Here is a 25,516-nt window from a genome sequence, read left to right on the forward strand (position 1 = left end):
CATCCTCAGTGGCTCTGATGTCAGGGAAATTTTGAAGACTCTTACATTCACTTTTACATCCAAATTGTCAAGGATGTGTGTGAAGTAAGCGCACAAAAAACCAAATGCAAAGACTGGCTTTTAATTATATCCACATCAGGACACACATCAAAATAACCCTGTGATCTGACAAAGAACACTGAACACAAACCAACTAATAAAGACAGGCTAATGACACTAGGACAGGTGATGGGGATTGGCAATTAGTGCACATGACAAGGACAGGAACAGGAAGGACCAAATATGGGCAACAGAGGGAAAAACCAATATGAACAGTCCAACACTGTTTTGCATTTTGTATTTAAATACATTTAATCTTAGTATTTTTGTACTTTATAAATATATAAAATACTTTTTGCCAATAAACCTCTTTATTAGACTGCTGAACAAAAATATTAAAGATTAAATGTATTTAAATACAAAATACATCTAACTGACACAGACAGATCGGTCAAAGCATCGCGAGAGTGATTCAAGAACATACTTAACTGGAAAAAAAAAGTATACGTATCCATCTGCTCTCTATATCTCAAACCAGTTATTGATGATTAATCAACTCTGGGCTGGAAATAATCATTTATTTAAACAACTTCAATTTGATCCAATACTTGTTTGTATCAGGAAGTAAAACAAGTGCATGAGAACAGTTTGAACATTATCATTAATGTTTAATTTATACATTCTTTACTTGTAATTAATGTTTTTGGGGGGGATCTATGCACATTTTAATTCTAATGATGTGATGTTCATATTCTATTCATTTCATTTCTTTCATTTAAAAAGATGGTCAGACTCTGTAGTGCATATACAGCAGGCTTTTGTGCTCCTCTTTAAATTATAAAGTGCTCTGGAATAACATTACACCATATTTTCTTTGATTCAGCATTCCCAGTTAGTGACTGTAAACTAAGGCTGATGGATTTTTACACAAGTATCTGAGATGAACTCTACAGCAGTCTTGTGCCATTGATAAAAGCAACACTGCCTCCAGCGCAGCTGGTAAAAAATAAATAAAAATAAAGATCTTTCACATTGTGTGGAAAGACAGTTTTTCTACCCACACAAAAAAGAGTCTTTTAGAAGCGGAAATACTGAAAAATAAATAAACAAATAAAAACTGCTGCATTCTCAAAATTCTGGCATTATTTTTTAGTGCCCAAACTCTGGAACAGTCTTCATAGCTTGTGTTGTTTGGGAGAAAGACAAAGTCTTCAATTGTGTTATTTAAAGAACAGCATTGTTTAACATTATCTTCCATCAAAACCAATGCAGCTACAATTATGGGATCTCTAGTCTCAGAACTCCTTTGCTAAGGATTGTCCACAAGGAGGAAGCAAAGTGCAGCTTTTCATGCTATATCACATACACACCAATAAATAAGGCACACATTGGTGTATTATGCACTTTATTAAATGTAGGAGCTGCCAATCTGGATTTTTATTGATACATGAAGATTGTTAGCCGTAGGAACCTGTTTTGCAGATCTTTCAGTGTAGACATGTTTTGTTCTGCCTTAATCTGAAGGTTTTGGTTAAATGAATGTATGAAGGTGTGTGCTTTTTCTAAAGTGAGTTATTATATGCACAGAGATAGGCAACAGTTGCTTTAGGTGCATTTATTATTGGGTTGTGTGTGTGTGTGTGTGTGTGTGTGTGTGTGTGTGTGTGTGTGTGTGTGTGTGTGTGTGTGTGTGTGTGTGTGTGTGTGTGTGTGTGTGTGTGTGTGTGTGTGTGTGTGTGTGTGTGTGAGTGTGTGTGTGTGTGATCATATTTCCAGTGTGAACTCAGCATTACAGTTCCATGTGTGTTCCAGAGAAATTATACAAAAGCTGATGAATATTCGTTACATAATTTAGATATGACTGTTCTAGAGCAAATCTTTAGAAAACATGTCTAGGTAATATCTGACCGCACAATCAAAAGATATATATATATTAATTTGCAATTACTTTTTTATTTACATGAAGAAGATTAATCCTATTTAAAGACTACTGAATACATTAAAACAGAAAACAGTTTAAACAATATATTAAATATATAATATCATTATTATTTTCATTATTTATTTGCATTTAAAAAAAAAAGGTAACTAAATTGCCAAGAAAACAAACTCTAGGTCCTAAAATAGGCTTTAAGTTCAAATTGAATTTCTTATAGTTTCCTTTAGATTGTGGGGTGAAATATGACTGGACATGTTCTCTCTCAGACATTCATGAGGTCTATTAACTGTGAGCTTTCAGTGAATACAGTCAGTAAGATCATGTTGTCTTATATCAGTAATAGTCATATGAGTTCCTTATGCTGCTGTGGGGTCTAGTATGTCATAAACAGTGACTCAAACAGTACTTTGTTATACCCCATATTAATTTTGAAAATCAATCAATATTGATCATATTATAGAATATGACATCTTAATATAGCAAACAAACTCTCTCTAACTTTCAAACACAGACACATCCGCTCACATAGAGTACAGAACTTTACAGTATTTCACTTGAACAGTCCCAGGACAGCTATCCACACTTAAAAGCCTGTAAGATAAAGGATCATTCACATATCACATATACTCAACAAGGGTTAGATGGAGCGAAATCCTCCGCGGTGGGACGTGTGTGTGCATATGCACAATTATAACATATGTAGTTATAATGACTGTAGTCTCATCAATATCATCAATTGGAGACCCTCAAGAACGACACTGAAATCATTCTGTGTTTAGATATGGCTCACTTTAGGAGGGATATGTCATCCGAGAAATCTCCAGCGCCCAGCGGATGAAGGCAGCGTGTAAAACGCCACTGACAGACCATGAGGCACAGAGGCAGCATAAACAGGGCACAGATGCCGGCCATAATGTAGGCGATGGTCATTAACGTGGACTCGTCGGTCTGAGGGACGTTGTAGCCGCAGTCCTCGAGGTCCACGCCGTGGAACGGTCCCTCCACTGAAGCGGTGCGGAACTCATCGTGGACTAGACAGCAGGAGAATGAACAAACAACATCAACACATAATAATACGTCCTTCATCAGTCTCAGTGATGGTCTCATTACTGGAATAAAACATCCTGGATGTCTGGATGCAGTCTCTGTTTTCTAATCTGCAGGACATTTATACTGTGTTGTTGTGAGGGTAATGTTTTTCGCATTGTAGTAATGAGAATTAAAGAGTGCCCCGGTTACCTTGCTATTCCTCTGAACAGCCTAATTCCAGAATGTAATATGACTCTGTATTATTGATGGTGTTGTTGCAGATGGAACACAAAATTAATTATATTGATTATTAAACCACTTTAAATACAGTGGCCCCAAAATGTAGTTAACCCTTTGGCGTCCAGTAGACATGTGCTGGTATCTGCTAATACGATATCTCAGATAATGAATGTGTGCATATCGTGGACACTCTGAAATACTGTGAATAATTTATTACTAATTATTTGGATTTTGAATGCATTTTAATAATATATTTACCAACAATTGGTTAAAATACACAACACTGCTGTATGCTGCATTAAAGAGGCATGAGCGCCCTGAATGAAAACACATAATTAAATCAATCAATCAATAAATGCTGTTTATAATGAGATGGACGTTTAAAGCTATGAAATCTTGCAGGATGTTTTAATGGCAAAAGTCCTTTTATATGCAAATTTGATTTCAATTTCATGATCCATTTCATAGGCTGTTTATTTTCAAACTTTCTCACATTTTAATCTGGACTACAACATGCCCTAGATATTGTTTGTAAGTGTTTTGATGCTTTATTTTTCAGTCACACTTTACATTAAGGCTCCATTAGTTAACATTAGTCAGTTCATCAGTTAACAAGAACTGCCAATGAAAAATTCTTCTAAACCGTTTATTAATCTTAATTAATTTCAACATTTAAAAACATGCAAAAATAGTAACTGTATTTAATGGACCCAAGCTAACATTAACTAACAGTTGTCATTTTTATCAAAGAATAATAACTTGTGTAATTGTTAACGCATTATCTAAAGTTAACTAATGAGACCTTATTGTAAAGTGCTACCTATTCTTTATAATTCTTTTGCACTTTTATGTTTGAAATATTTGTTTCCGTCATATATTTTTTGTGTATTGTTCGTTGCATTTAAATGTTCAGTTATTTTTGTTATAAGAAAAAAAAAGTTATTAAACCTGTTATGATCTAATAATATATATTGATAAAAGCTTTGGCAATTATCGCAACATGAAAATGTGATACCGTATCTAGTGCTGCTCCAGAAAAACACACTTCAGCTTCACTCAGCTCTTCCAGTCAGGCACCTCTGGTTTAAACCACACCTAGACGTGTCTGAATGTCTCAGTAATATCATTTTGTGAATCCGAATCTATTTTTTGGAATAAAGAAACGAAACTAATCTCTTAGTCTAAAGTGTCCTGATAGCGCTTGAGGCCACAGTGTGTTTCTCAGAGAGCGCTGTCTCTCACCGTGACACGTGCTGACCGCAAAGCCGATGCGCTTGTGCTCCCGGTCGAACACCACATAGAAGCCCTCCATGATGACGGCACCCATCACCGTACCGGTGCTCGACTGAGACACGGCAAACTTATAACAGTCCTCCTGAGCCGAGGCCACGTCCTCCACCGGCCTCAGATACTGCTGCAGAGAGACCAGACACAGACGGACGGATATCAGCTACACACAGATATGCATTTACACTGTAAAAAATGATATGATGAAAAAGCCATGACAATTTGTGTTTTAAAGTTATTTTAACTCATAAATATAATTTAAGCAATTTCAACTTCTTATTAGGGGTGTAACGATATTACAAACCGAACCGAAATATCGCGATACACCAACCACGATACGTATGGCGAAACTCTCGTGGCGTACCGCGGTACTCTCACGCCCCCTGCTGCCCATTGTTGAGGTTGACGTCACTGGTCTCTAACTAATTTAAACAATTTAAACATCTTTATTTTATCACATTTGATTAAATTGTATTAGTAATGATGAGCTTTTGTTCTAAATTTTGTTCTAAATATTATATTCTAAAGTGAGTATTTTCCAAGTGCATGTCATGTCATGTGACTTGAGTGAGCGATCACACTCGGTTACTACTCAGGGCTCGACATTAACGCTTGTCCGCTTGTCCGGGACCTGTGGATTTTGTGAAAGGGACTCAAGTGAAAGAGGATTTTACTTGCCGACCGGACATCAATTACAAACAATAACTAGCACAGCAACGAAACTTTGGTCAGCATAATTCTGATTTTATTACTTAAGATGACTGAAAACGGACAGTATCAAGTATCAAGCTCGTGCAGACTATCTGACTCACAGAAAATCAACACTAATATAGGCTCAACAGCAGACACAAGGAAACAAGCATGAACAGACATACTGCGGTAGGAAAGCACCATTACGATTGCAAAAGTGACATTGATTTTATACAACAGTAGTTCAATAAACTAGTTTTAGACACATCATTAACCGTTTTTGCTTACGAAAATAGTTCTAATCAACAGCAGAACCTCCGTGAATCTCCGAGCAACACAGCGGTATTTCAGTACTGAATCATTTAGCATTTTTTTTATGAATCGGGTGAGTCAGTGAACGAACTGAACGAACTGGTCGAATCTGTGACTCGCTCATTAAGACAGTGACTACTGCCACCTATTGGTGGTTCAGTTTTATATTTAAAGGTATTGCATTTTTCCAATATTTTAGATTTATGTTTAAAAAAAGTATAACATTAATCTTATTACATTATTTATGTAGTTGCAATTTTACTGTGTAAATGCATTTTTTGGAACCTCTTATCTTCATTAAACCGTCTAAGTAAATACAGTTAAATGTCAATTTCATTGCAGGCTCGGTTATTCCTGTGCAGTGGAAAGATGGAGTTTGTTGATACTGATTTAATTTGTGTAACCACACAGAGTCTAATTATTCTAATTTGATGTATTGATAAAATTTTAGAATTTGATGTGAATGATGACACATACAGTTAGTAAGGTTAGGAAAATAAAGTTAAAAAGTGTCCTAGAAATCAATTTAAGGCAAATATCACAAATATTCAGATTAAAGTAAGACCTTATAGAGATGAGACTATTGCTTCAGCATGGATTAATTTACAGCAAAAAAAGGCATTTTTTTGCCCCGGACAAGTAAATTTTTCACTCGGACAAGTGAATGTCTAATTTACACATTTCAAAGCTTAATGTCAAGCCCTGCTATCTGTACAACTGCTTAATTCTCTCATTGTAGTATCTCACATTATAAACAAACATATAAAACCAAACACACTTGTGGTCCCAGCAGATTTCAGCTTCCATTGCCTTAACCAATGTGTTTTAGCACATTGTTACAAAAGACAATGAAAACTTAACATTAGAGTACAACGAGTCAAGAGTCCAACTAAAGCAAATACTGATCACTGAGCAATTCAACACTAGGCAAGATTTAAAGTCGTGAGTTGAAATGACTTGTGCTTTTAAGCTGAAATAACTTGAAATCTTAAGGCAGCCACAAAACTTACGTTCCTAAATTGAAATGGGTGAATTTTTTTTACAATGTACAAACCACTACAGACAAGAAAACGTTAGGGCATTAAGAGTGGGACAAGCGGATAATCTCCAAATGGACAAAGCTCAGTGGAGCTCTACTGGTCTGTACTTCTGGTCCTGCCCACCGCTTTCAGACTATATCATAACAGTTATGTCTGTATCATACAGAGCATTAGAAGGCCTTACGGCTGAGGAAACATTTACCATGTGTTCATTCTCCATACTGCTCTGGTTGTGGGTAAAAGATCTGAGGATCAGGATCTAATCCGTCTATTCTGTGTGCAGCTTCAAGAGGGCAACTGTACATCTGTGTTGTTTTATTATCTTCATCTTAATGTTATTCATTTTTAGACATTTATAATCATTTATCACTTAGGCCTGCTCTTGCCATTTCTTGGTTTTAACATACGATGTGTGGTTTCAAGGAATATTTGTCTTTACAATTTAAAAGTGACATTTTTTTAAGGAATAGTTCACCCACAAATGAGAAAGTGGGTAAACAAACAGTTGATGGTGGCCATTGACTTCAGTATTGAGGAAAACAAAAAAAGTCAATGACTAATGGCTATAATTAACTGTATGTTTACCAGCCTTCTTCAAAATCTTCATTTGTATTCAACAACAACAAAAAATCCTACAGTTTTTGAACAACTTGGTGAACAGAATTGTCATTTTTGGGTGAACTATCCCTTTAAAAAGCACACTGACATTGACATTTGTAAATCTTCACAAGTTTATAAGCTGAAGTTGAAGTTTGCTCTTTTGATATATTATCGTTCATGTTTTGTTTCAGGGAGTAACTGACAAAAATCACCCTTCAAGGGAATAGTTACAGAATCACATCTAGCAGTACACAAACAAGATCTAGCTCTCCACAAGGGGGAGTGATTGTAACTGGTAAAAGTAAAAGAACTGCATTGAACTGTGGGATACAGTGCTACATTAAATGCACATTTTTCAGTATTGTATAATTAAAAAAATGCAGTTTCTTTATACTGTATATATGGAGTCTCTTCAGGTTTATGTTTGGCAGGTTAGAACATATATAAGTGAATGTACAATTTCTTTTCAATGTCCAAACAAAAGTATCAAATGACAAACACCTTTGAAAATAACGAGTACTTTTCATTTAAAGTATTTCACTCATTAGATGAATGAAACATTCCCACGTGCATATTAAAGTGGTTTTCGTCACATTATAGCAGTATGCCTTCATGAAACTGGTCTGATGGCAGAATGAAGGTACCTGTGGCAGGATGGAGATACGGAACGACTGGTTTCTGTTTTCACTCATTAGGTAGAGAGAGATGACAGGGAAGATGTGCCAGGGTGTGGTGCCCGCCTGCCAACATACCAGCTGCTCGCCCAGCCAGAAACCTGAGGGAAACTGTTCCGTCTGTGGGGAAAAAGAGGCAAATGAGCGACAAAACCGAAAACGTTCAGCGTGTTCAAAAACGAGACCAACGGAGACCATATATAAACCCACCGATGAAGCCGCTTCAATGGCCTTCACAGCCGCCTGGAACACTTTACGAGGGAGACGCAGGTTTGTGGTGCCGCTGTCCACGATACTTTTATCATAGTTATACTGACACACAGAGACAGACAAACAATCAGAATCTTTACCTTTGTCTATTAAATAAAAAGTGTTCCATTGTATTCTTAACCATGGCCGACTGTAAAAGTACCAAGAGAAAACACATATACGTTTCTTCAACTGTATGTAGTTTTGAATTTATGGACATTTGGAAATAGACTTGGTTAAATGCACTTTTTACACACCTATAAGTTTATCCCATTTATTCAAATCAATTCTAGTCTTCTAACAAACCCCAACACTGGGTATACATGCTTAAGAGGTGAAATTGTTTTAGAAGTCTAATATTTCCATCAAAGTTTCATTTCCATCACATTAAAAATGATGTTTTGTGTTTGCTGCCCTCCAAAGGCAAAGCGCAGTAACTACACATTTGGTCAAAATTGAATTAAGGCTTAAAATGGACTTTGTGACAACTGTTTTGTCTTGTGGCAAAGTCTCCTGGTTCAGTTTTGTCATGTTTCAGAGAAACGAGAGTTTCAACATGTTTGACTACTAGCTGGTGTAAAAACTTCAATGGCATTTTTCTCAGTTTCAGTGTTGGCGTAGTTACTGCACTTTGCCTTTGGAGGGCAGTTTGATGATGTTCTAATGGTTAAATATTTCTGGAATATATTTCTGTATCCAATTAATAATATTGTTATATTAATAATAAAAAAACAATAGTTATTAAATGATTTATCTGTCTCGTAGTAGAGGTCTGCATTCCCGCGGCTCTCCCGCGGGAACCGCGGGACCCGACCAGAATTCTTGCGACGCGGGAATAAATTTCCAAATAAAAGCGGTTGCGGTCGGTAACTCCGGTGTAATTTGAACGGGAGCGGGCGGTAACAATATCCCGTTCCCGACGTATTTTCTGAACAGCAAATCTGAGCTTTACTCATTTTTATCGAGCACCTGTCGGCAACAGCCTGCGCTGATAACTGTTATGCACTCGCTGCACTCATGGACCAGTGCTTTCTGCGTCATGCATTTTATTGGCAAGGTCTCATAGGCGCGGAAAGTGGGGGTACTGATGGTGTTTTTCTGTGGGCAAATGTTTATCAGCGTTACTCCAGAGCGCAAAGCCACGTTTGGAGTGCCAAAATCTTCATAAAGTTATGCTGACTGATTTTTCGCAATCCGTGTGGTTGTTAACTCCTGACCCAAACCCGTCTTTTTTCCGCTTTGCCAAAACAACTTATACTACTACGGCAATTAAAACAGTTCAGTTTTGTATGTAATGGAAAAGTGGTTATAATTTCGTTTCTTTTTTTATTAAGTTAATTTAGAAAAAAAGCGTTTGGAGCATTTTATGTTCGTTAAACATAAGCTTTTTGTTTCTTAAAGTAACGACCAAGCGGAGTTGACTGTGTTTGAATTTGACTTCTCAAATCACGAATTGGCTACATATATAGATATAAATAATAAAATATAAATGTGCGCTATTTGGGGCATGTCTGTGCGGAGAGTGGAAGCTAAAATGCATTTAGGCTCAAGCGCGATCAGTTACATTTTTTTTTTTCAGTGTAAACTATTTAACCGTTGTTTTTGTCAGACATGATAAATATATATAGAAAGCTTTAAATTAGTACTTAACGAAATAAAACAAATCGAAAACAAAAACTCTTTTATTATGCAGCTAATCCATAAAGATGGATTTCTCTCTAAAGGTGCGTCCAATGAGGAGATGGATGAGGGGGATCGTTAAAAACTCAGAAAACACTATTTATAAATAAATAATTAAAATATCTCCTTACTATTTCACAGTCATGTTGATTATTTTTGCTGGTGCTTTGTGGCAAGCTACTGCCTACTGCGTGCACTTTTTTTATCACCATTGAATGTATAAAATATAATTGTAGCCCGCATTTGATCTATGACGGGCTGAAATACAGGGCTGTAATATACGTCTTAACAGTGGAACATGGAAATATAATAGATGTACTGCGAAAAAAAGTTTTATAAACTCGATATTGTTTCCTGATGGTTAAATGTGAGATTCTGGAAACGAGAACTAATTTTAGCGGGAACAGTCGGGTCGGGAAGAAAATTATTCTAAGCGGGCAGCGGGTGAACAAAGTGTGAATATATAGCGGGAGCGGGTGGGTGCGGAATAAAACCTCGCGGGAGCGGGACCAGAAAAGCAGTCCCGCGCAGACCTCTATCTCGTAGTCTTTGTTTAGATTATTATTTTTTAAGATTGTCTGGATTTGAGACAAGAGTAAATCAATCAAATCCATACATAAAATCTGTATCTTTGAAGTCATTTTTCTCAAAAGGAATCAATGCTTGATGGCGAAACCAGGAGAGTTGTTCTCACTTCTTTGCAGTCCATATTAAGATCCTGTCCGTTGACCTCAATGCGCACGATGATGACCTCATAATACCACTCTCGTCTGATTGGTGTGTACCACAGCTCACCAACATATAAGGACGGATCTAGTCCCCCAATGATCTGGAAAAAAATAAACACAACTGTTTATAGTGTGTGACTGAAGTTGTTTTGTTTCTCATTACATATACCTGTTTAACTCCACAAAGGTACACTGTAAACGTAAATCAATAAAGTTATAAATAAAACAGATTATAAATAAAATTTCTACTTAAAAATAAAAGTTTCACCAGCAAATGTTTTCAGTGTAAGTGTGTGATTTTATTAATGGTAAGGGTTGTTTTCATTTAAAAATTAAAGTACTGTCATTGTTTTCTTAAACTTATGTCAGTGCAAAACACAAAGGAGATGTTAAGCATAATGTTTATGCCAAAAAGCTTCAAAAAGGAAAAAAGCTATAAAGTCAAAAAAAATTAATATATTATAATATATATATTTAATATATGTTAAAGTTGTGGCCCGTTCCTCGCATGGAAGTATCCCGAATAAAGCACACAAATCATCTGGACTATTTTTATGGTATTTTAATTAAACATATTCTTGTCCTTCTCAAGGCTCAACTGTATGATTCTCAAGCAAAACATTTAGTTTTGTGTTCCACAGGAGAGTTAATAATAGAATTTTGGGGGATTTGTCCTGTTTTTTCCCATTTTGTCCTATCCTCTGTTCCCTGCGCTCACCATACTGCCCCCTACAGTGGAGCTGCCGACGCTGTAGTTCTGGGTGAATCCTGCTCCACAGAGTTGCAGGGAGAAGACATCTGGGACACTGGTCTGCCTCAACAGAGAGTCGAAGAATGGCTCTAGAGTCTCATCCGGCTGAAAGACACAAAACCTGATCAGAAGCGCCTCTTCATTAGGCATTGAAGTCATGACAGCTCAACATCCCATGCTGCAGAAATATTACCCTGGCGATCTCTGCATAGGCCAGCCCGAGGATGCCCTCCCAGTTGGATCCGTTGATGAAGAAGCGATCAGACTGGGTGATGGCAGCGATGTTGGCCCTCAGAGACATATTGGGTCCATGAGGAATCGACACCAGGTCGGTGCCCAGCTCTCCCTCCCAGCGGCCCTGTGTGTACGGCACATACACGCTGCGGCCCAGATCTCTGTACGATGACGAACTGTCAACACACACGGACAAATGCAACTTTGACTCTTGTTTAAGGTACAGCAGCTTCTTGATGCATAACATATATTATGGCCCGTTTGTGTGTGAAGAGTTACTAGTACTCACAGAGAGCGATGGTAATATCTGTGGAGAAACGGGTGAGCGGCGGCACCTACTGCGAAATTACTGCTGCCCGTATCGACCAGGATGTTCAACTGAAACATAAAGACAGCACATTGTACCGCACATTTCACAGTGGTGTGAAAAAGTGTTGGCCCCTTAATGATTTTTAAAAATTTTTCACACTTTAATGTGTGTCGGTGAGGAAGGTGAATAACCAGCACTCTCTCCACCCTCAATACCACGACTGAGGTGAGTCCCTTGAGCAAGGCACCGTACCCCCAACTGCTCCCCGGACGCCGCAGCAATGGCTGCCCACTGCTCCGGGTGTGTGTTCACTACTGTGTGTGTGCACTTGGATGGGTTAAATGCAGAGCACAAATTCCTAGTATGGGTCACCATACTTGGCCTCACTTCACCTCCTTTCCTTTCCTTTCCTTTCCTCCTAAATATTAATCAAAGATAACACAAGTAAACACAACATGCAGTTTTTAAATGAAGGGTTTTTTTATGAAGGGAAAACAAAATCCAAACCCACATGGCCCTGTGTGAAAAAGTGCCTGATTACTGCCACACCTGTTCGCAAACAAGAAATCACTTAAATAGGACCTGCCTGACAAAGTGAAGTAGACCAAAAGATCCTCAAAAGCTACACCTCATGTTGAGATCCAAAGAAATTCAGGTAAAAATGAGAAAGAAAGTAATTGAGATCTATCAGTCTGGAAAAGGTTATAAAGCCATTTCTAAAGCTTTGGGACTCCAGCGAACCACAGTGAGAGCTATTATCCACAAATCGACAAAACATGGAACAGTGGTGAACTTTCCCAGGAGTGGCCGGCCGACCAAAATTACCCCAAGAGTGCGACGACTCATCTAAGAGCTCACAAAAGACCCCACAACAACATCTAAAGAACTGCAGGCCTCTCTAACCTCAGTTAAGGTCAGTGTTCATGACTCCACCATAAGAAAGAGACTGGGCAAAAATGGCCTGCATGGCAGAGTTCCAAGACGAAAACCGCTGCTGAGCAAAAAGAACATAAAGGCTCGTCTCTGCTTTGCCAGAACACATCTTGATGATCCCTAAGACTTTTGAGAAAATACTCTGTGGACTGACGAGACAAAAGTTGAACTTTTTGGAAGGTGTGTGTCCCATTACATTTGGCATAAAAGTAACACAGCATTTCAGAAAAAGAACATCATACCAACAGTAAAATCTGGTGGTGGTAGTGTGATGATCTGGGGCTGTTTTGCTGCTTCTGGACCTGGAAGACTTGCTGTGATAAATATACCCATGAATTCTGCTGTCTACCAACAAATCCTGAAGGACAATGTCCGGCCATCTGTTGGTGATCTCAAGCTGAAGCGAACTTGGGTTCTGCAGCAGGACAATGATCCAAAACACACCAGCAAATCCACCTCTGAATGGCTGCAGAAAACCAAAATGAAGACTTTGGAGTGGCCTAGTCAAAGTCCTGACCTGAATCCTATTGAGATGCTGTGGCATGACCTTAAAAAGGCAGTTTATGCTGGAAAACCCTCCAATGTGGCTGAATTACAACATTTCTGCCAAGATGAGTAGGCCACAATTCCTGCACAGCGCTGTAACAGACTCGTTGCAAGTTATCGCAAACACTTGATTGCAGTTGTTGCTGCTAAGGGTGGCCCAACCAGTTATTGAGTTTAAGGGGAAAACACTTTTTTTCACACAGAGCCATGTGGGTTTGGATTTTGTTTTCCCTTCATAATAAAAAAAAACTTCATTCAAAAACTGCATGTTGTGTTTACTTGTGTTATCTCTGATTAATATTTAAATTTGTTTGATGATCTGAAACATTAAAGTGTGACAAACATTTAAAAAAAAATAATAATCAGGAAGGGGGCCAACACTTTTTTCACACCACTGTACATCCAAGTTTGTCTGTGATTTCATAAAATGGAAAACTGCAGTAAATGTGAGTGGTGCTCGCCCATGATGCCGGTGGTTGGCAGGGTGTGTTTCAGGGCATTGTGATGCTATACGGTCACCAGCCCACCCCCCAGTCTCTAGATGTGGCTCAGGTCTACAGCTGACTATTGCTCTGTGACCTTGTGGGTGTTTGTGTGTTTGTGAAGGGGTATTTAAGAATGAGATGTATTATTGATCAGCTTCCTGCACGCCACCAGCGGCCGGCTGCCCGTCTCTCAGCGTTAGACTCCCTGACTGAGCAGAACGTGATACACGCTGAGTGAGAGACACAGAGAGAGGCGAGGAATAGGAAACCTGAGAACGAGACAAAGCTGCCAGACATCTTTTGGACTCCTGTGATCTCTAGCACGCTTTAGCAGATAGACTGCAAACCCGGCCAGGCCACGTAATCAGACATTTTGAAATGACTAAGTTTAGACTATTGACCATATGCAGATTACTTCCTTGTTTTAGACGAGCCAGCTCAGTCATTTCTGGTCAACTGTACTGTGCAGTAATAGGAGTGTGTTTTGCTCGTTTTCTCTACATAATCTAAGAGGACCAAACATCCATGTATACTGTTTCAAGAATGACAAACACCAGTGAGTAAATGGGCTAAATATGCGCGAGTCATTGCTATGATTGACAGTAATAACCGGACGAAACATCTGACAAACTGATTTCAAAAACAGAGCTGTGCATTAAATGATTCAGACTAAATTCAGAGTAACAAAACTACAGCAGTAACAAGTTTGTGTTGGTTAAATATAGGCTATTTAATAGCTTTTACACTTCAAGATAAAGCTTAGAAGATGTAGTTTTTAAATTATATAAAATATTTCAAATTCATATTGATTTATATTGAGTGCATTATTAAATTCTTATAAAATTAATATTTAACTTATTTAATTTGTAGCGAACTATATATAAGTATTTAAATAATTCACCCTTGTAGGCTGTTTAAGTCTGAGCTTATTTTTAATTTATTTATTTTAATGTCTTTCTGCACTTGCTATACTATATATTTCAGTGTGGTAAAAGGACTACAATTTATTATACTAGTATTTTATAATACATCGAAAAGCAAGACGTCTTGAAAAAACTATGGAGTTGAAATGGCAGCTACAGCCGATGATTGATCCTCTGCTGCCATCTTCTGGTTATATGGGTCATTTCACGTCATTCTCATCCTAAAAACACGTTGTTTTGAGTGAAAAGTGAATCTTTGAAGTGAGTTTTATTGCACAGCTGTAGAGTTGAAAAATAATAAAGGCTTTAAAATATTACAAGATTTAAAAAATGTGTTGATGACTATGAAGGCAAGTTACTGATGATCAAGAACACGATTAAGATGTGCTTGAAGAGAAGTACGGCTAGCTAGCTAACGTTAGCCTAAACACCTTATGATAGTGTTTAGCTGTCAGCATTTAAATGTGCGACTATGCAAGTTCTCTCCTGGGATTTAAATGATATGTTGTTAAATAATATGAAACTGAATGTTCATGCCGCTATCATTATTTTCAATGTTGCAATTATTATTTTTCTCAGTTTCTGATAAGAACGAGGTAGTAGAGGAGTCTCAAAAGTGTCCACCTATATATGGCACATATAAAAGAGCTTCAGCGGACGTTTACGAGCTGGTTTATTGTTATGCAGAAGTTCTAAAGAAGGCTCCATGCATATGGTCAACTACTGTCTACTCGTGTCCACAAGGACCATTTCAGAGTCTAACTGGCAGCTTTGATAATGGATAATAAATATTTTGAGAGTCTTGCTAGTTATAACACATTGGTTTAATGGCACAGACATTCAAAGGTAAGTCTGTCACTTGTCATCACTACTATAATAATACGTCATCAGTCACTCTGCGCTCAACATCAGTTAATAAAAGCTTTTTCAACAGCTGATGACTGAAGACACATGATATCGACTGAGCACTTCTGTATGGTTTCTGTAAAGACATCACACCTGTGAGTTAGACAGAGACAGTGTTTCCAAATGTAAATGTCCATATGTAAGCTATCAGACAAATGTTTTAGATTCAGTTGTGTTTTTGATAATGCGCTTCTCCTTCTCTTCAGCCGTCTGTCTGTTCCTGTCCTCTCTGTTTCTGTGGTGTAGTAGGCACTGAGCTGACTCCTCATGTCATTGATTTGTCCTGTGGGCTTCCTGTTATTTCTGCTCACTGAATCTGTATCCTGCATCTCTTAACCTCATCCCTGTGCACACGCTGCCTCCAGCGACCCCTACGCCGCAGGCCTTCCTCTTCCTCATGCATTATGTGACCTTACTGATCCACAGTGATGCTCATGTGACAGTCGTCAGCTGAAGATGTTTGACGTGCAAAAACACTCATTCATTTCCTTCCACATCTTTTTTAAGCTTGTGTATGAAGCACTAGACAAGGGACATTTGTAACAATTGTAACAAAAAAAGTATGCTAGCTCAGCATATGCTTAGAAGAGATCTGCCGCTGCCTGAAAAAAAGTGTGATTTTCTCACTCTGTCAGAATTTAGATTGACGCCAAGGTTATGAGTTCAGCTCCCAGAAATGAGTTGAGGACATTTTAATAGAATGATTGTTACGTTTCTCAAACCAAATAGGTGGCAGGTAGATCTGTAGTGTGTATGTAGTAGAGGGATCTGGAGCTATGAAAACTGAACCATGTCTCTAGTCATCCCTGCATCAGCAGCCTGTGCCCTACTCTACAAAACCACACACTTCACTAAACAGATCAAACCAGCATTGAGTCATGTAGGTATAATCAATGGTGCAATATTTCCATAAAGCACAAAGATCTAAACAAAGTAGAAAACTTTTTTTTTATTTAAGGTAATATGGAAATTCTCACCCAATCATTTTTAAAAACAGGTTCTAAATTATTTCCAAAATGTTATAAATGTATTTATGTCCACATTAAGTTTATGCATTTTACCGTACATTGCGGTGATATTCATGCTGCAAGACAATGTTTGCAAGTGAAACTGAACCTCATGAATTAAATAAAATTTGAATACATAATGTTTTGGAAAAAAATATGAAAGAAAATGTGACGCAAAGACATGTCAACTATCCATATGTGACCCTGGACCACAAAACCAGTCTTAAGTAGCATTATATTTGGGTATATTTGTAGCAATAGCCAAAAATACATTGTATGGGTCAAAATTATCGATTTTTCTTTTATGCCAAAAATCATTAGCATATTAAGTAGCCTAAAGATCGTCTTCCATGAAGATATTTTGTAAATCTTCTACCATAAATATATAAAAACTTGATTTTTGATTAGTAATATGCATTGCTAAGAACTTCATTTGGACAACTTTTAAGGCGATTTTCTCAATATTTAGATTTTTTTGCACCCTCAGATTCCAGGTTTTCAAATAGTTGTATCTCAGACAAACATTGTCCTATTTTAACAAACAATATATCAATGGATATATTTATGTATATATCAACGTAAGAATCTCAATTCCGACAAATTTACGCTTATGACTGGTTTTGTGGTCCAGGGTCACATATATACTAGAATAAAATAGTATTGGTATTGTGGAAGTACGTCTCTGATGTCATTCGGTCTCACCTTCTGAGGTGGTGTCCCCACAGCCATTTCAATGTAATACCCTTGCCCCGACTTTCCGCGAAGGTTGTCAATCATGTTTACAAAATTCATCCCGCTAGCTGCTCTGCGTGTTCGGGCGGACCTCGAGGGGCCCCGGGGGGCCGCGGGCTGTGAGAGGGGCCCCTGCCGCAGGGGGACGCGGAGCAACGCTGAGCCGGAGCTGCCAGTGGAGGAGGTGACCGGCAGGAGGGCCACAAATGCCCAAGAATACAGAAGCAGAGGCGGAACCTTCATCTTCAGAGCTTTCAAATCCTTTGTTTACTTCAGAATGCGTCCAGTGACTGATCCGCACAGAATGCGCAAATCCCGAATCTCTGCCAGCACTAAAGGACATTCAGGCTCGTGTTTATTATCCTTCGCTTTCTCCATCCTCCGCATTTACAATCAGCGGCAACCATCCCGGTTTTCCACATTCCTGGTTCTTGCTGATGAGAAATGTTGTATGGAAATACCGCACTTGATGTCCTCCCGCACGCTCTTTAAGAAATGAACTGGTAAAATGAGATGCTCATTCTATTTATAAAGATGGGATGGAAAACGCTCTTTTAGAGTCCTGTCGTTGAATGTCTGCCATTGAAATGTGCTCGTCCCCGTGTCCATTTAGCGTCGTCTTTTGCCCTTTGATCATTTGACGGCGCAACCCTCCATAATCCGCATCTCTGTGTCCTCAAACAGCTCCTGCCTCCTCCTCCATCTTCCCTGCATCCGCACGCACTGTGGCGATGTCCGATTCCTCAACGAATCGTTCATGTGAATCAATTCTTTTGAAAGATTCGAGCAGAGCAATCGTCGGTGAATCACCCGAATGAAATTAAAAATGTAAATTGTTAGGTGGACCCACAAACAACGCACATTTCACGCAACAGGTCTCCTATAAAATACATCGATATTTAGCAAAATATTAATGTAAGTGGTGAATCGTTTTAACCGCCCAAACGAACCGATTCGCTAAATGAATCAGACTTCCCTTACACTAGCGCATTGAACACACACACACACACACACACACACACACACACACACACTGGACTGATGCATCATGGGGCTTGGAGTTTATTCATCAGACCATTTTCCTTTTGTGCTGCATAACAGTGTAACATAGATAACATGTATGTTTTTTTATATTCTTGATTTGTGTCTTTGAGTTTTCATGCAAACCGTTTACATTGCATCAGCACTGCTACTGGGATCACAGCACAGTGATGCTCAGCTGGAAATGCTGCAAACCACAATGCTTTGATGTTCATGGTAATCTTCTATGCCAAAATCAGCCCATATCTGTATTTTACAGTTTTTTACAGACGCTAGGACACATTTCTCAATACTTAGGTCACTTTTGCAAAACTCTTCACACAGTGAGCACATTTTCAAAGAGTCTCTTAAAGAATAAAACTGAACCCAAGAAAATAATAATATTCTTAGGGGTGCCTATTATTATAATAGTCTTTTATTTCACTATTGCATTTCCAGTCAGTCACATATACACACCATCCCCTGATACAGATATAATAGTAATGCTAATCTACTGCATTTTTAGATTTGAAATATGTTTCAATTAAATATTGCTGTTGAATTTTGCTGTCTTATTTAGTTTTGCATTATGTTATTGTTTTGAACATAAGTTTAACAGTTTTGAAAACATGTAAGCATGTGCGAAATGTCCTGTACGTCCAAAGATTTTAGTCAGTTGTTGTGTCTGAGTGAGAAAAGAATTCATGACATTTGAGAGATGTAGTCATTGAATGCATTTTGTGCCAAAACAATGATAACTGATCCTCAGTTTAGCCCACATAGACTTCTGTTGTGCTCACTGTGTGAGGAGTTTTGTAAAAGTGACCTAAGTATTGAGAAATGTGTCCTAGCGTCTGTAAAAAACTGTAATACATCTTCAAAACCATTCGATGTTCAAAATCAAAACAAAAATGTGAATAGGTAGTTGGTAAGCATGAATATAAGCATGAACATAAACAGAATTACACAGTTCACCGAGCCGTTTTACTCTGTAAAAATATTATCATAAAGAGCTATTTCTAGTGGCCTTGATCATTTCAATTAATTTATTTTATATTAAGTTGTCACTGTTTTTATTCAAATTGTTGTTGATGATGATGATGATGTTATTTTGATGTGAATAAATCACACTTGTATATTTCCTAACACAACATGTTGACAGTTTAGGGCTAATAAAGACTATTTGACTGAGGGCTGTTATCCGATCAGGCTTCTGTCAGCTCTGTTCAGGCCGTCCCACTGGCAGGGCACCGTGAGGAACACAGGAGCGCTGTAGAAATGGCCATGAGAGCCTCCGTCCCTCCTCTCTGTGCTGCAGTCGGTCCCTGCGCCGTATGAGAGCGCCGCCTCAGTCATCGCCGTCTGCAGAGCTGGATCATGAGCCACTGGACGGCCTGAAGAACAGAGAGGAGCAGAGACACAAATAAAGATGTGTGCATTAACATTCATAAAAGATGTGCTTACAATAAAAGTCAACTTTCAATAACTTGCATTAAAACTTATGCACAAAAATGCGAAGAGAATATTTTCATTGTACATCATTTACAGCAACTTGGGTCCCCCTTTACATTAGGTGGCCTTAACTACTATGTACTTACATTTAAATGAATCATTTGGTACAATGCACTTATTGTGTACATACATGTTTTTACATTGTACTTATCTTTTTTTAAAAACCTTTATGTAATTATATTTGTAAATAATTTCTGTAATTACCACGGTTGACCCACCCTTACACCTATCCATACCACCAAACCTGTCCCTAACCCATATTCCACCTTAATAGAAGCAAAAGTGTTTTGCAATGCAATATGACCACATTAAGAACATCATAAGTAAATATAGTTAAGGCCACCTAATATAAAGTGTGACCGCAACTTGTACTGTTTCCAAATTATACAAAGAGTGTGAAAATGTACATATTTTTCATTGTTGCATGTTTGGGATTTTAAAAAATGCTAGCTATGAACTCAGCCTCGCCAACGATAAGACGAGTGAGTTGTCCACAATGTTTTGGGATGTAGGACCTCATTTATAGAATGTTGCACAAAAACCATCCTAAATTTGATTTTACGGTCATCTCTTAAACATGTGTATGTGTGATTCATAGAACGTACACACGGAAAATGCACGTGTGCCTGATATTGAACTTGTGCGCAACTGAGTGGTTTCAGCTCTCTGCCTTGTAAACAACTCCTAATAATGTCATTAACATATAAAAGATATTATCATCCAAATCCTTTTATTTCCAAAAACCTGCAGTACTTTGACAAAAAAAAAATGTGTATGTCTGCTCAGACTATGAGGTGACACTAAGCGCTTTTCCACATTAAAGGCAGTTTTTACCAATATGAGCGTTGGCGTGGATTAGTATGCACACTTCATAAATGAGGCCGTAATTGTGAGCGTTGATGTGAGCTTACGGTGAGACTGCGGAGGGTGTTGTAGCCGCTGGTCTTCACACGCAGATGATCCCTCAAACACACTCCACGGCAAAGACAGGCCAGCAGATTCTGTCTGACACTGAGCTGAATGTCTAAGATCAGAAAGCATAATTCAGTTCATTAACAACTGTAGAAAGCAGAACAATTACAGAAAGTCACCACAAAGTAAAAAAACACAACTAGGTTTGATCTCAGGACTTTTTGGTGTAATGTACAGCATAATTGTTCACCTGTTTTCAGAATCTGCTGTACGAAAGCCTTTCGCAAAGGGGTTGCAAGCGATCTTCAGCTGGGTGATCTGTGAAAGGAAAGACATGAGCATCAGATTCACTGCAGCCACACATAACTAACTCTTTATTCACTGAATTCACTTAAAACTTGACTTAACTTTATTCACTAAACCCATTAAACATTTCTATACAGTTCTAACAGACGGTCAGTCCTCTTACAGAACTATTTATTAACTATTGATAATGTTAAAGAAATAGCTTTTTAAATGCAGTTTTCTGGATCTTACTCTTGCGGCTAATTATCCGCCAATCCTCTGAAATTTTTCATACTAGTTCAAGAAAGAGAGGCAACTTAATTCCACACTGAATCACTAGAGATAATGGAACATTTCAATTCATTTAGATTTATATATGTAACGTGCCTCACAGAAATATAGAAATATGTTTACTAGCACATTTCAATTCATTTTCAATCCACCAGAAGGTAGGAATTGCTATCCAACACCTTACAAAAACGTTCCAACGCTGACAGTGCTACAGTCACTATAGGGAGTTATCATGATTTTCACATTAGAATACAGTTCTGAATTATTAGTAATTGCATCTTGGATTTGTACTTGAATACACAAGTCATTACTATGAGCGACAGTTCACAACACCATAAACTATTTAAACACATCTCAAATCTCAGTTTCATAGGTGTCCTGACTGAGAAACCAACAAAGGGCACTGCAAAAAAGGCTTTTCTTCTTAGATTTTTTGTCTTGTTTCAAGCCAAAATATCCAGAAATTCTTAAATGAAGAAGGATTTTCTAGACAAGTAAAAAGTCTTGTTTTCAGAAAAACAAGTATAAAACTTAAAGGGGCTATATGTAACTTTTCCCCCAAAATAAACGTAACAATAGCCTTTTTATTTGACCATCTATGACTCCAACATCTCCTGATGAGCATACTGACACCTTGTCAGCTCACAGTGGGTGCACCTATAAGCTGCATCCTATTTTTCCTATTTTCTGTCGGGTCGGATTTTTGGCGCGCTGTCTGCGGATGTGACGTCAAGCGCGTTCATGTTAAACGTTTCAGATCACTCTGCCACCACCGCTAGTCATATATATTGCAAACAAACTTAGTTTCTCAAACAATATATGTATTTGTCTGTTCTTACCTCTGTAAACATAATGTTGACTTCTTTGCAGCGGACGACTAGTGAAGTGTGTACGCACGAGCACGCGCTGCCAGAGCCAGCAGAAAGGAAGAGCAGTTCCGTTTTTTGGCCACAGGTGTCAGTCGCGACAGAAAGTTACATATAGCCCCTTTAATTTTGACTTTTGAATTTTGAAAACAAGAAAATATTTTTTACTCGTCTAGAAAATCCTTCTTCATTTAAGAACTTCTGGATATTTTGGCTGGAAACAAGAAAAAAAAAATTGCAGTGGGACCCCAAATATAATTTAAATGTATAATTAAACATGCATTTAAAATGTGCCAGCCTAAATATTTAAGCTAAATAACTAATTGAATCCTGCATGGTATGGATGCTGGTGTCAGGTACCCTGTGGTTCTGGTAGGCGGTGACTGCGATGAAGCGTGTTTCTGGGAAGGTGAACGTGCAGAAGTTGCGGTGAGCGTAGCGCTGACTGTCACGGCTCCTGTCCACCACAACCACGTGCAGCCGCGGCTGATAACGGTGCATGGAGTTCAGGATCATCTACACACAGGTGCACAGGTGTTGAATCTCTGCCGTCATCCAGACAATCATGTGTGTGTGTGTGTGTGTGTGTGTGTGTGTGTGTGTGTGTGTGTGTGTGTGTGTGTGTGTGTGTGTGTGTGTGTGTGTGTGTGTGTGTGTGTGTGTGTGTGTGTGTGTGTGTGTGTGTGTGTGTGTGTGTGTGTGTGTGTGTGTGTGTGTGTCTTACGTGGCCGTTATCGTCCAGCAGGTTGTTGGTGAGTTTGAGGCGGTCGAATGAGACGGTCTGTTTGACCCACTGTGCTCCTCGCGCCGGTGAGTCCGGATGGAAGTGCACTCGTCCTGGAGCGGCTATATCTCCACGTCCAGCTACCAGCCAGGAGGAGCTGTGGAAAGCATACCTGCGCACAGAAACATCAAGACTGTCCAAAACTAACCTGCTCTCAAATCAAGAAAGGGAGTAGTTCCTTAAACTGAGGTCTGTGCACTAAAATTACAAATATTCTATACATTACATTTCAGTTTTTTTATATTAAAATCTAAATTCTGATAAAGTCCACAACTATTAGTGGGTCCCTGCGTTCTTAGGATGGCCCTGAAATGAAAACAGTGAACAACCCCAACTTTAAAGCATGAAGAAATAAGTTTCTTGATTGTGCCGTAAGATCTGAGTTTAAATAGTTTTTTTAATGTCTTGTTACAGGGAATTGCTGGTTGTGAGACGCTATTAGATTAAGTTTAGTGTCCAGCATACATATTACTACACTGTGAAAAGATTTTACTAGTTTCAACTTAAAAACTTAAGTTCAGCAGCTGCCTTAAAATTTTAAGTTAAGTCAACTTTCAAGTTATTTCAACTCACGACAATAAAATTAGTTAAAATGACTTTTACTTTTAAGTTGATTTAACTTATGAGTTGAAATTACTTGTAGTTTTATGTTGATTTAACTTCAAATGTTAAGGCAGCTGCTGAACTTATGTTTTTAAGTTGAAACTGGTGACAACTTTTTACAGTGTAGCATAACGGCTGTTTATTAGTGCTTCTAAAGCATATATCAGTATTTCATTCTGCATGGCATACCTAAATTTATCAACTACCTTACCAACTTTTAATAAGCAGCACATTAGGAGTTTATTGAGGCAAAAGTCATAGTTAATAGTTAGTTAATAGTGAGAATTGGTCCTCAAACTAAAGTCTGACCTAAAACAAAGCATCTTTTCCTGTCTCTTCACCCCATGTAAACATTATGCTAAATGTATTAAAATTGTCCAGAACCCTTTTTCTGATCTGATACCTGTATCGTTTGTCATCAACAGGAATGAAGTCCATTAGGAGGACATATTCTGCTGCTGGGTCCATGCCTGAAATGTGTACTTGGAATGTAGGAAACATCCTTCTGTATAAACACAAACAACACCAGTCAACATCTGCAAATAGTACTAACCCTAGCTACTAGTTTAGTAGTGGTATAATCATTATCACTATTGCTCAGATCCATAACTCTAACTTAGTGTGTAAGTTTAGTGTGTAACTCCTCTGTTTGTGAAGTGGTCATGAAAGATCTGAGACTCTTTTCCTTGGGTTTGTAAACAACGTCCAAATAACCAATCAGAACCTCAGAAACCCCACAACAGCTTCACTACTCACATGCTATTCAGATATATAAACATGGAAGTGATAACATAATGCTATGAGGAGTTCGTATTAGCAAAGGTGTGATTTCTGAAGAAACCTTCCAGCTTTAGTCACAATCATTTCAGTGCCCAGTTGGTCAAACTGCCGCCACAGACTCTGCATCTCCAGCTGAACTCTGACGCTGGCAACCTCAGGAGCTTTGCTGCAGGTCCGGACATCATCTGGAGAACACGACAGGCCCAGAGAACACACCAGAGACGACTCTGAGGATGCACATACTCACATGACTTAGCAAAATAAATATCAGATCAGACATTCTTATGAGACCTAGACTAAGAGACTTTTACTTGGTTATTCCAACAAAAAGTTTAAATTTCAAACAAAATTAAAGAGCAGGACTGGAAGACCAAGTTGACATTTGGATTAAAGATTATGTGTATCAATAACAGAGAGATTCTTTGAAAGTTTTTATATTTTACCAATTCAATGTTTTTCAAGTAAATTTGTCATATCGCAAGGATGCTCAGAATCTTTTTCAAAATTACTAATTGATTGATGATTGTTTCAAAAGGTACAAATAAAGCAAAATCTGAATATTACCATTGATCATAGCTGCTGTACTCAGGAATCCAGGTCCAGTCGTAAACACATTCAGCTCGTCCTGCTGGGACTCCATGCGTCTGTGGCTCAGGTCGGTTCAGTCCAGCCTTTATATAATCTGCGAGATCTAATATGCAGTATTTCTGCACCTCATCCATATCACTCTCTCACAACCCATGACCCACGATGCCCGCAAACTTACTCTGAATTACGCTCAAGTATTTGTTAATTACATATACATCAGCCAGCGTTATTGACTGTGGACAGAAGTATCGGTCAGTCTGTGGCAGCGATTGATCACCGTCAGACCTCCAGCACTCACCAAAAGCTAATTGGACTTTTACCACCATTGTTCTGATGGAAAACGCCTTGCTGCTGGGTCACAGTTCTGACCTTCGATCCAGGATTACTGACTTACAGAGACTGAATAGCCTTCAGCTGATCACTGAGTCCTGACAAACACTGAAGACGGATCTGTTCATAATTTCTCGTACACATTTATGAAGCATTTCTATCGTGCTGAATCGTATGCTCTTTTTATGAAGTTCTTGTGTTGTCCCATGGG

The 25,516-nt window shown here is 38.3% G+C and overlaps 2 protein-coding genes across 2 annotated transcripts; both read right to left on the reverse strand.

The window, feature by feature from the left end:
- Positions 1-1,427: 1,427 nt before the first annotated feature.
- On the reverse strand, positions 1,428-18,046 carry bace1 (beta-secretase 1). Its single transcript, XM_073817757.1, has 9 exons — positions 17,305-18,046; positions 11,782-11,870; positions 11,452-11,668; positions 11,226-11,363; positions 10,474-10,608; positions 8,061-8,162; positions 7,821-7,970; positions 4,490-4,661; positions 1,428-3,009 (listed from the first exon to the last, which is right to left on the reverse strand). The coding sequence occupies exons 1-9, from the start codon at positions 17,575-17,577 to the stop codon at positions 2,765-2,767; spliced, it is 1,521 nt and encodes a 506-aa protein (XP_073673858.1). The 5' UTR covers positions 17,578-18,046; the 3' UTR covers positions 1,428-2,764.
- A 1,505-nt stretch (positions 18,047-19,551) lies between these two features.
- Positions 19,552-25,027, reverse strand: LOC141284423 (T-box transcription factor TBX1). Its single transcript, XM_073817402.1, has 8 exons — positions 24,952-25,027; positions 24,449-24,614; positions 24,011-24,112; positions 22,945-23,116; positions 22,581-22,736; positions 21,029-21,096; positions 20,778-20,890; positions 19,552-19,748 (listed from the first exon to the last, which is right to left on the reverse strand). The coding sequence occupies exons 1-8, from the start codon at positions 25,025-25,027 to the stop codon at positions 19,552-19,554; spliced, it is 1,050 nt and encodes a 349-aa protein (XP_073673503.1).
- Positions 25,028-25,516: the final 489 nt, after the last annotated feature.

Source organism: Garra rufa, chromosome 14 (assembly GCF_049309525.1).
Source record: "Garra rufa chromosome 14, GarRuf1.0, whole genome shotgun sequence".
NCBI lineage: Eukaryota > Metazoa > Chordata > Actinopteri > Cypriniformes > Cyprinidae > Garra > Garra rufa.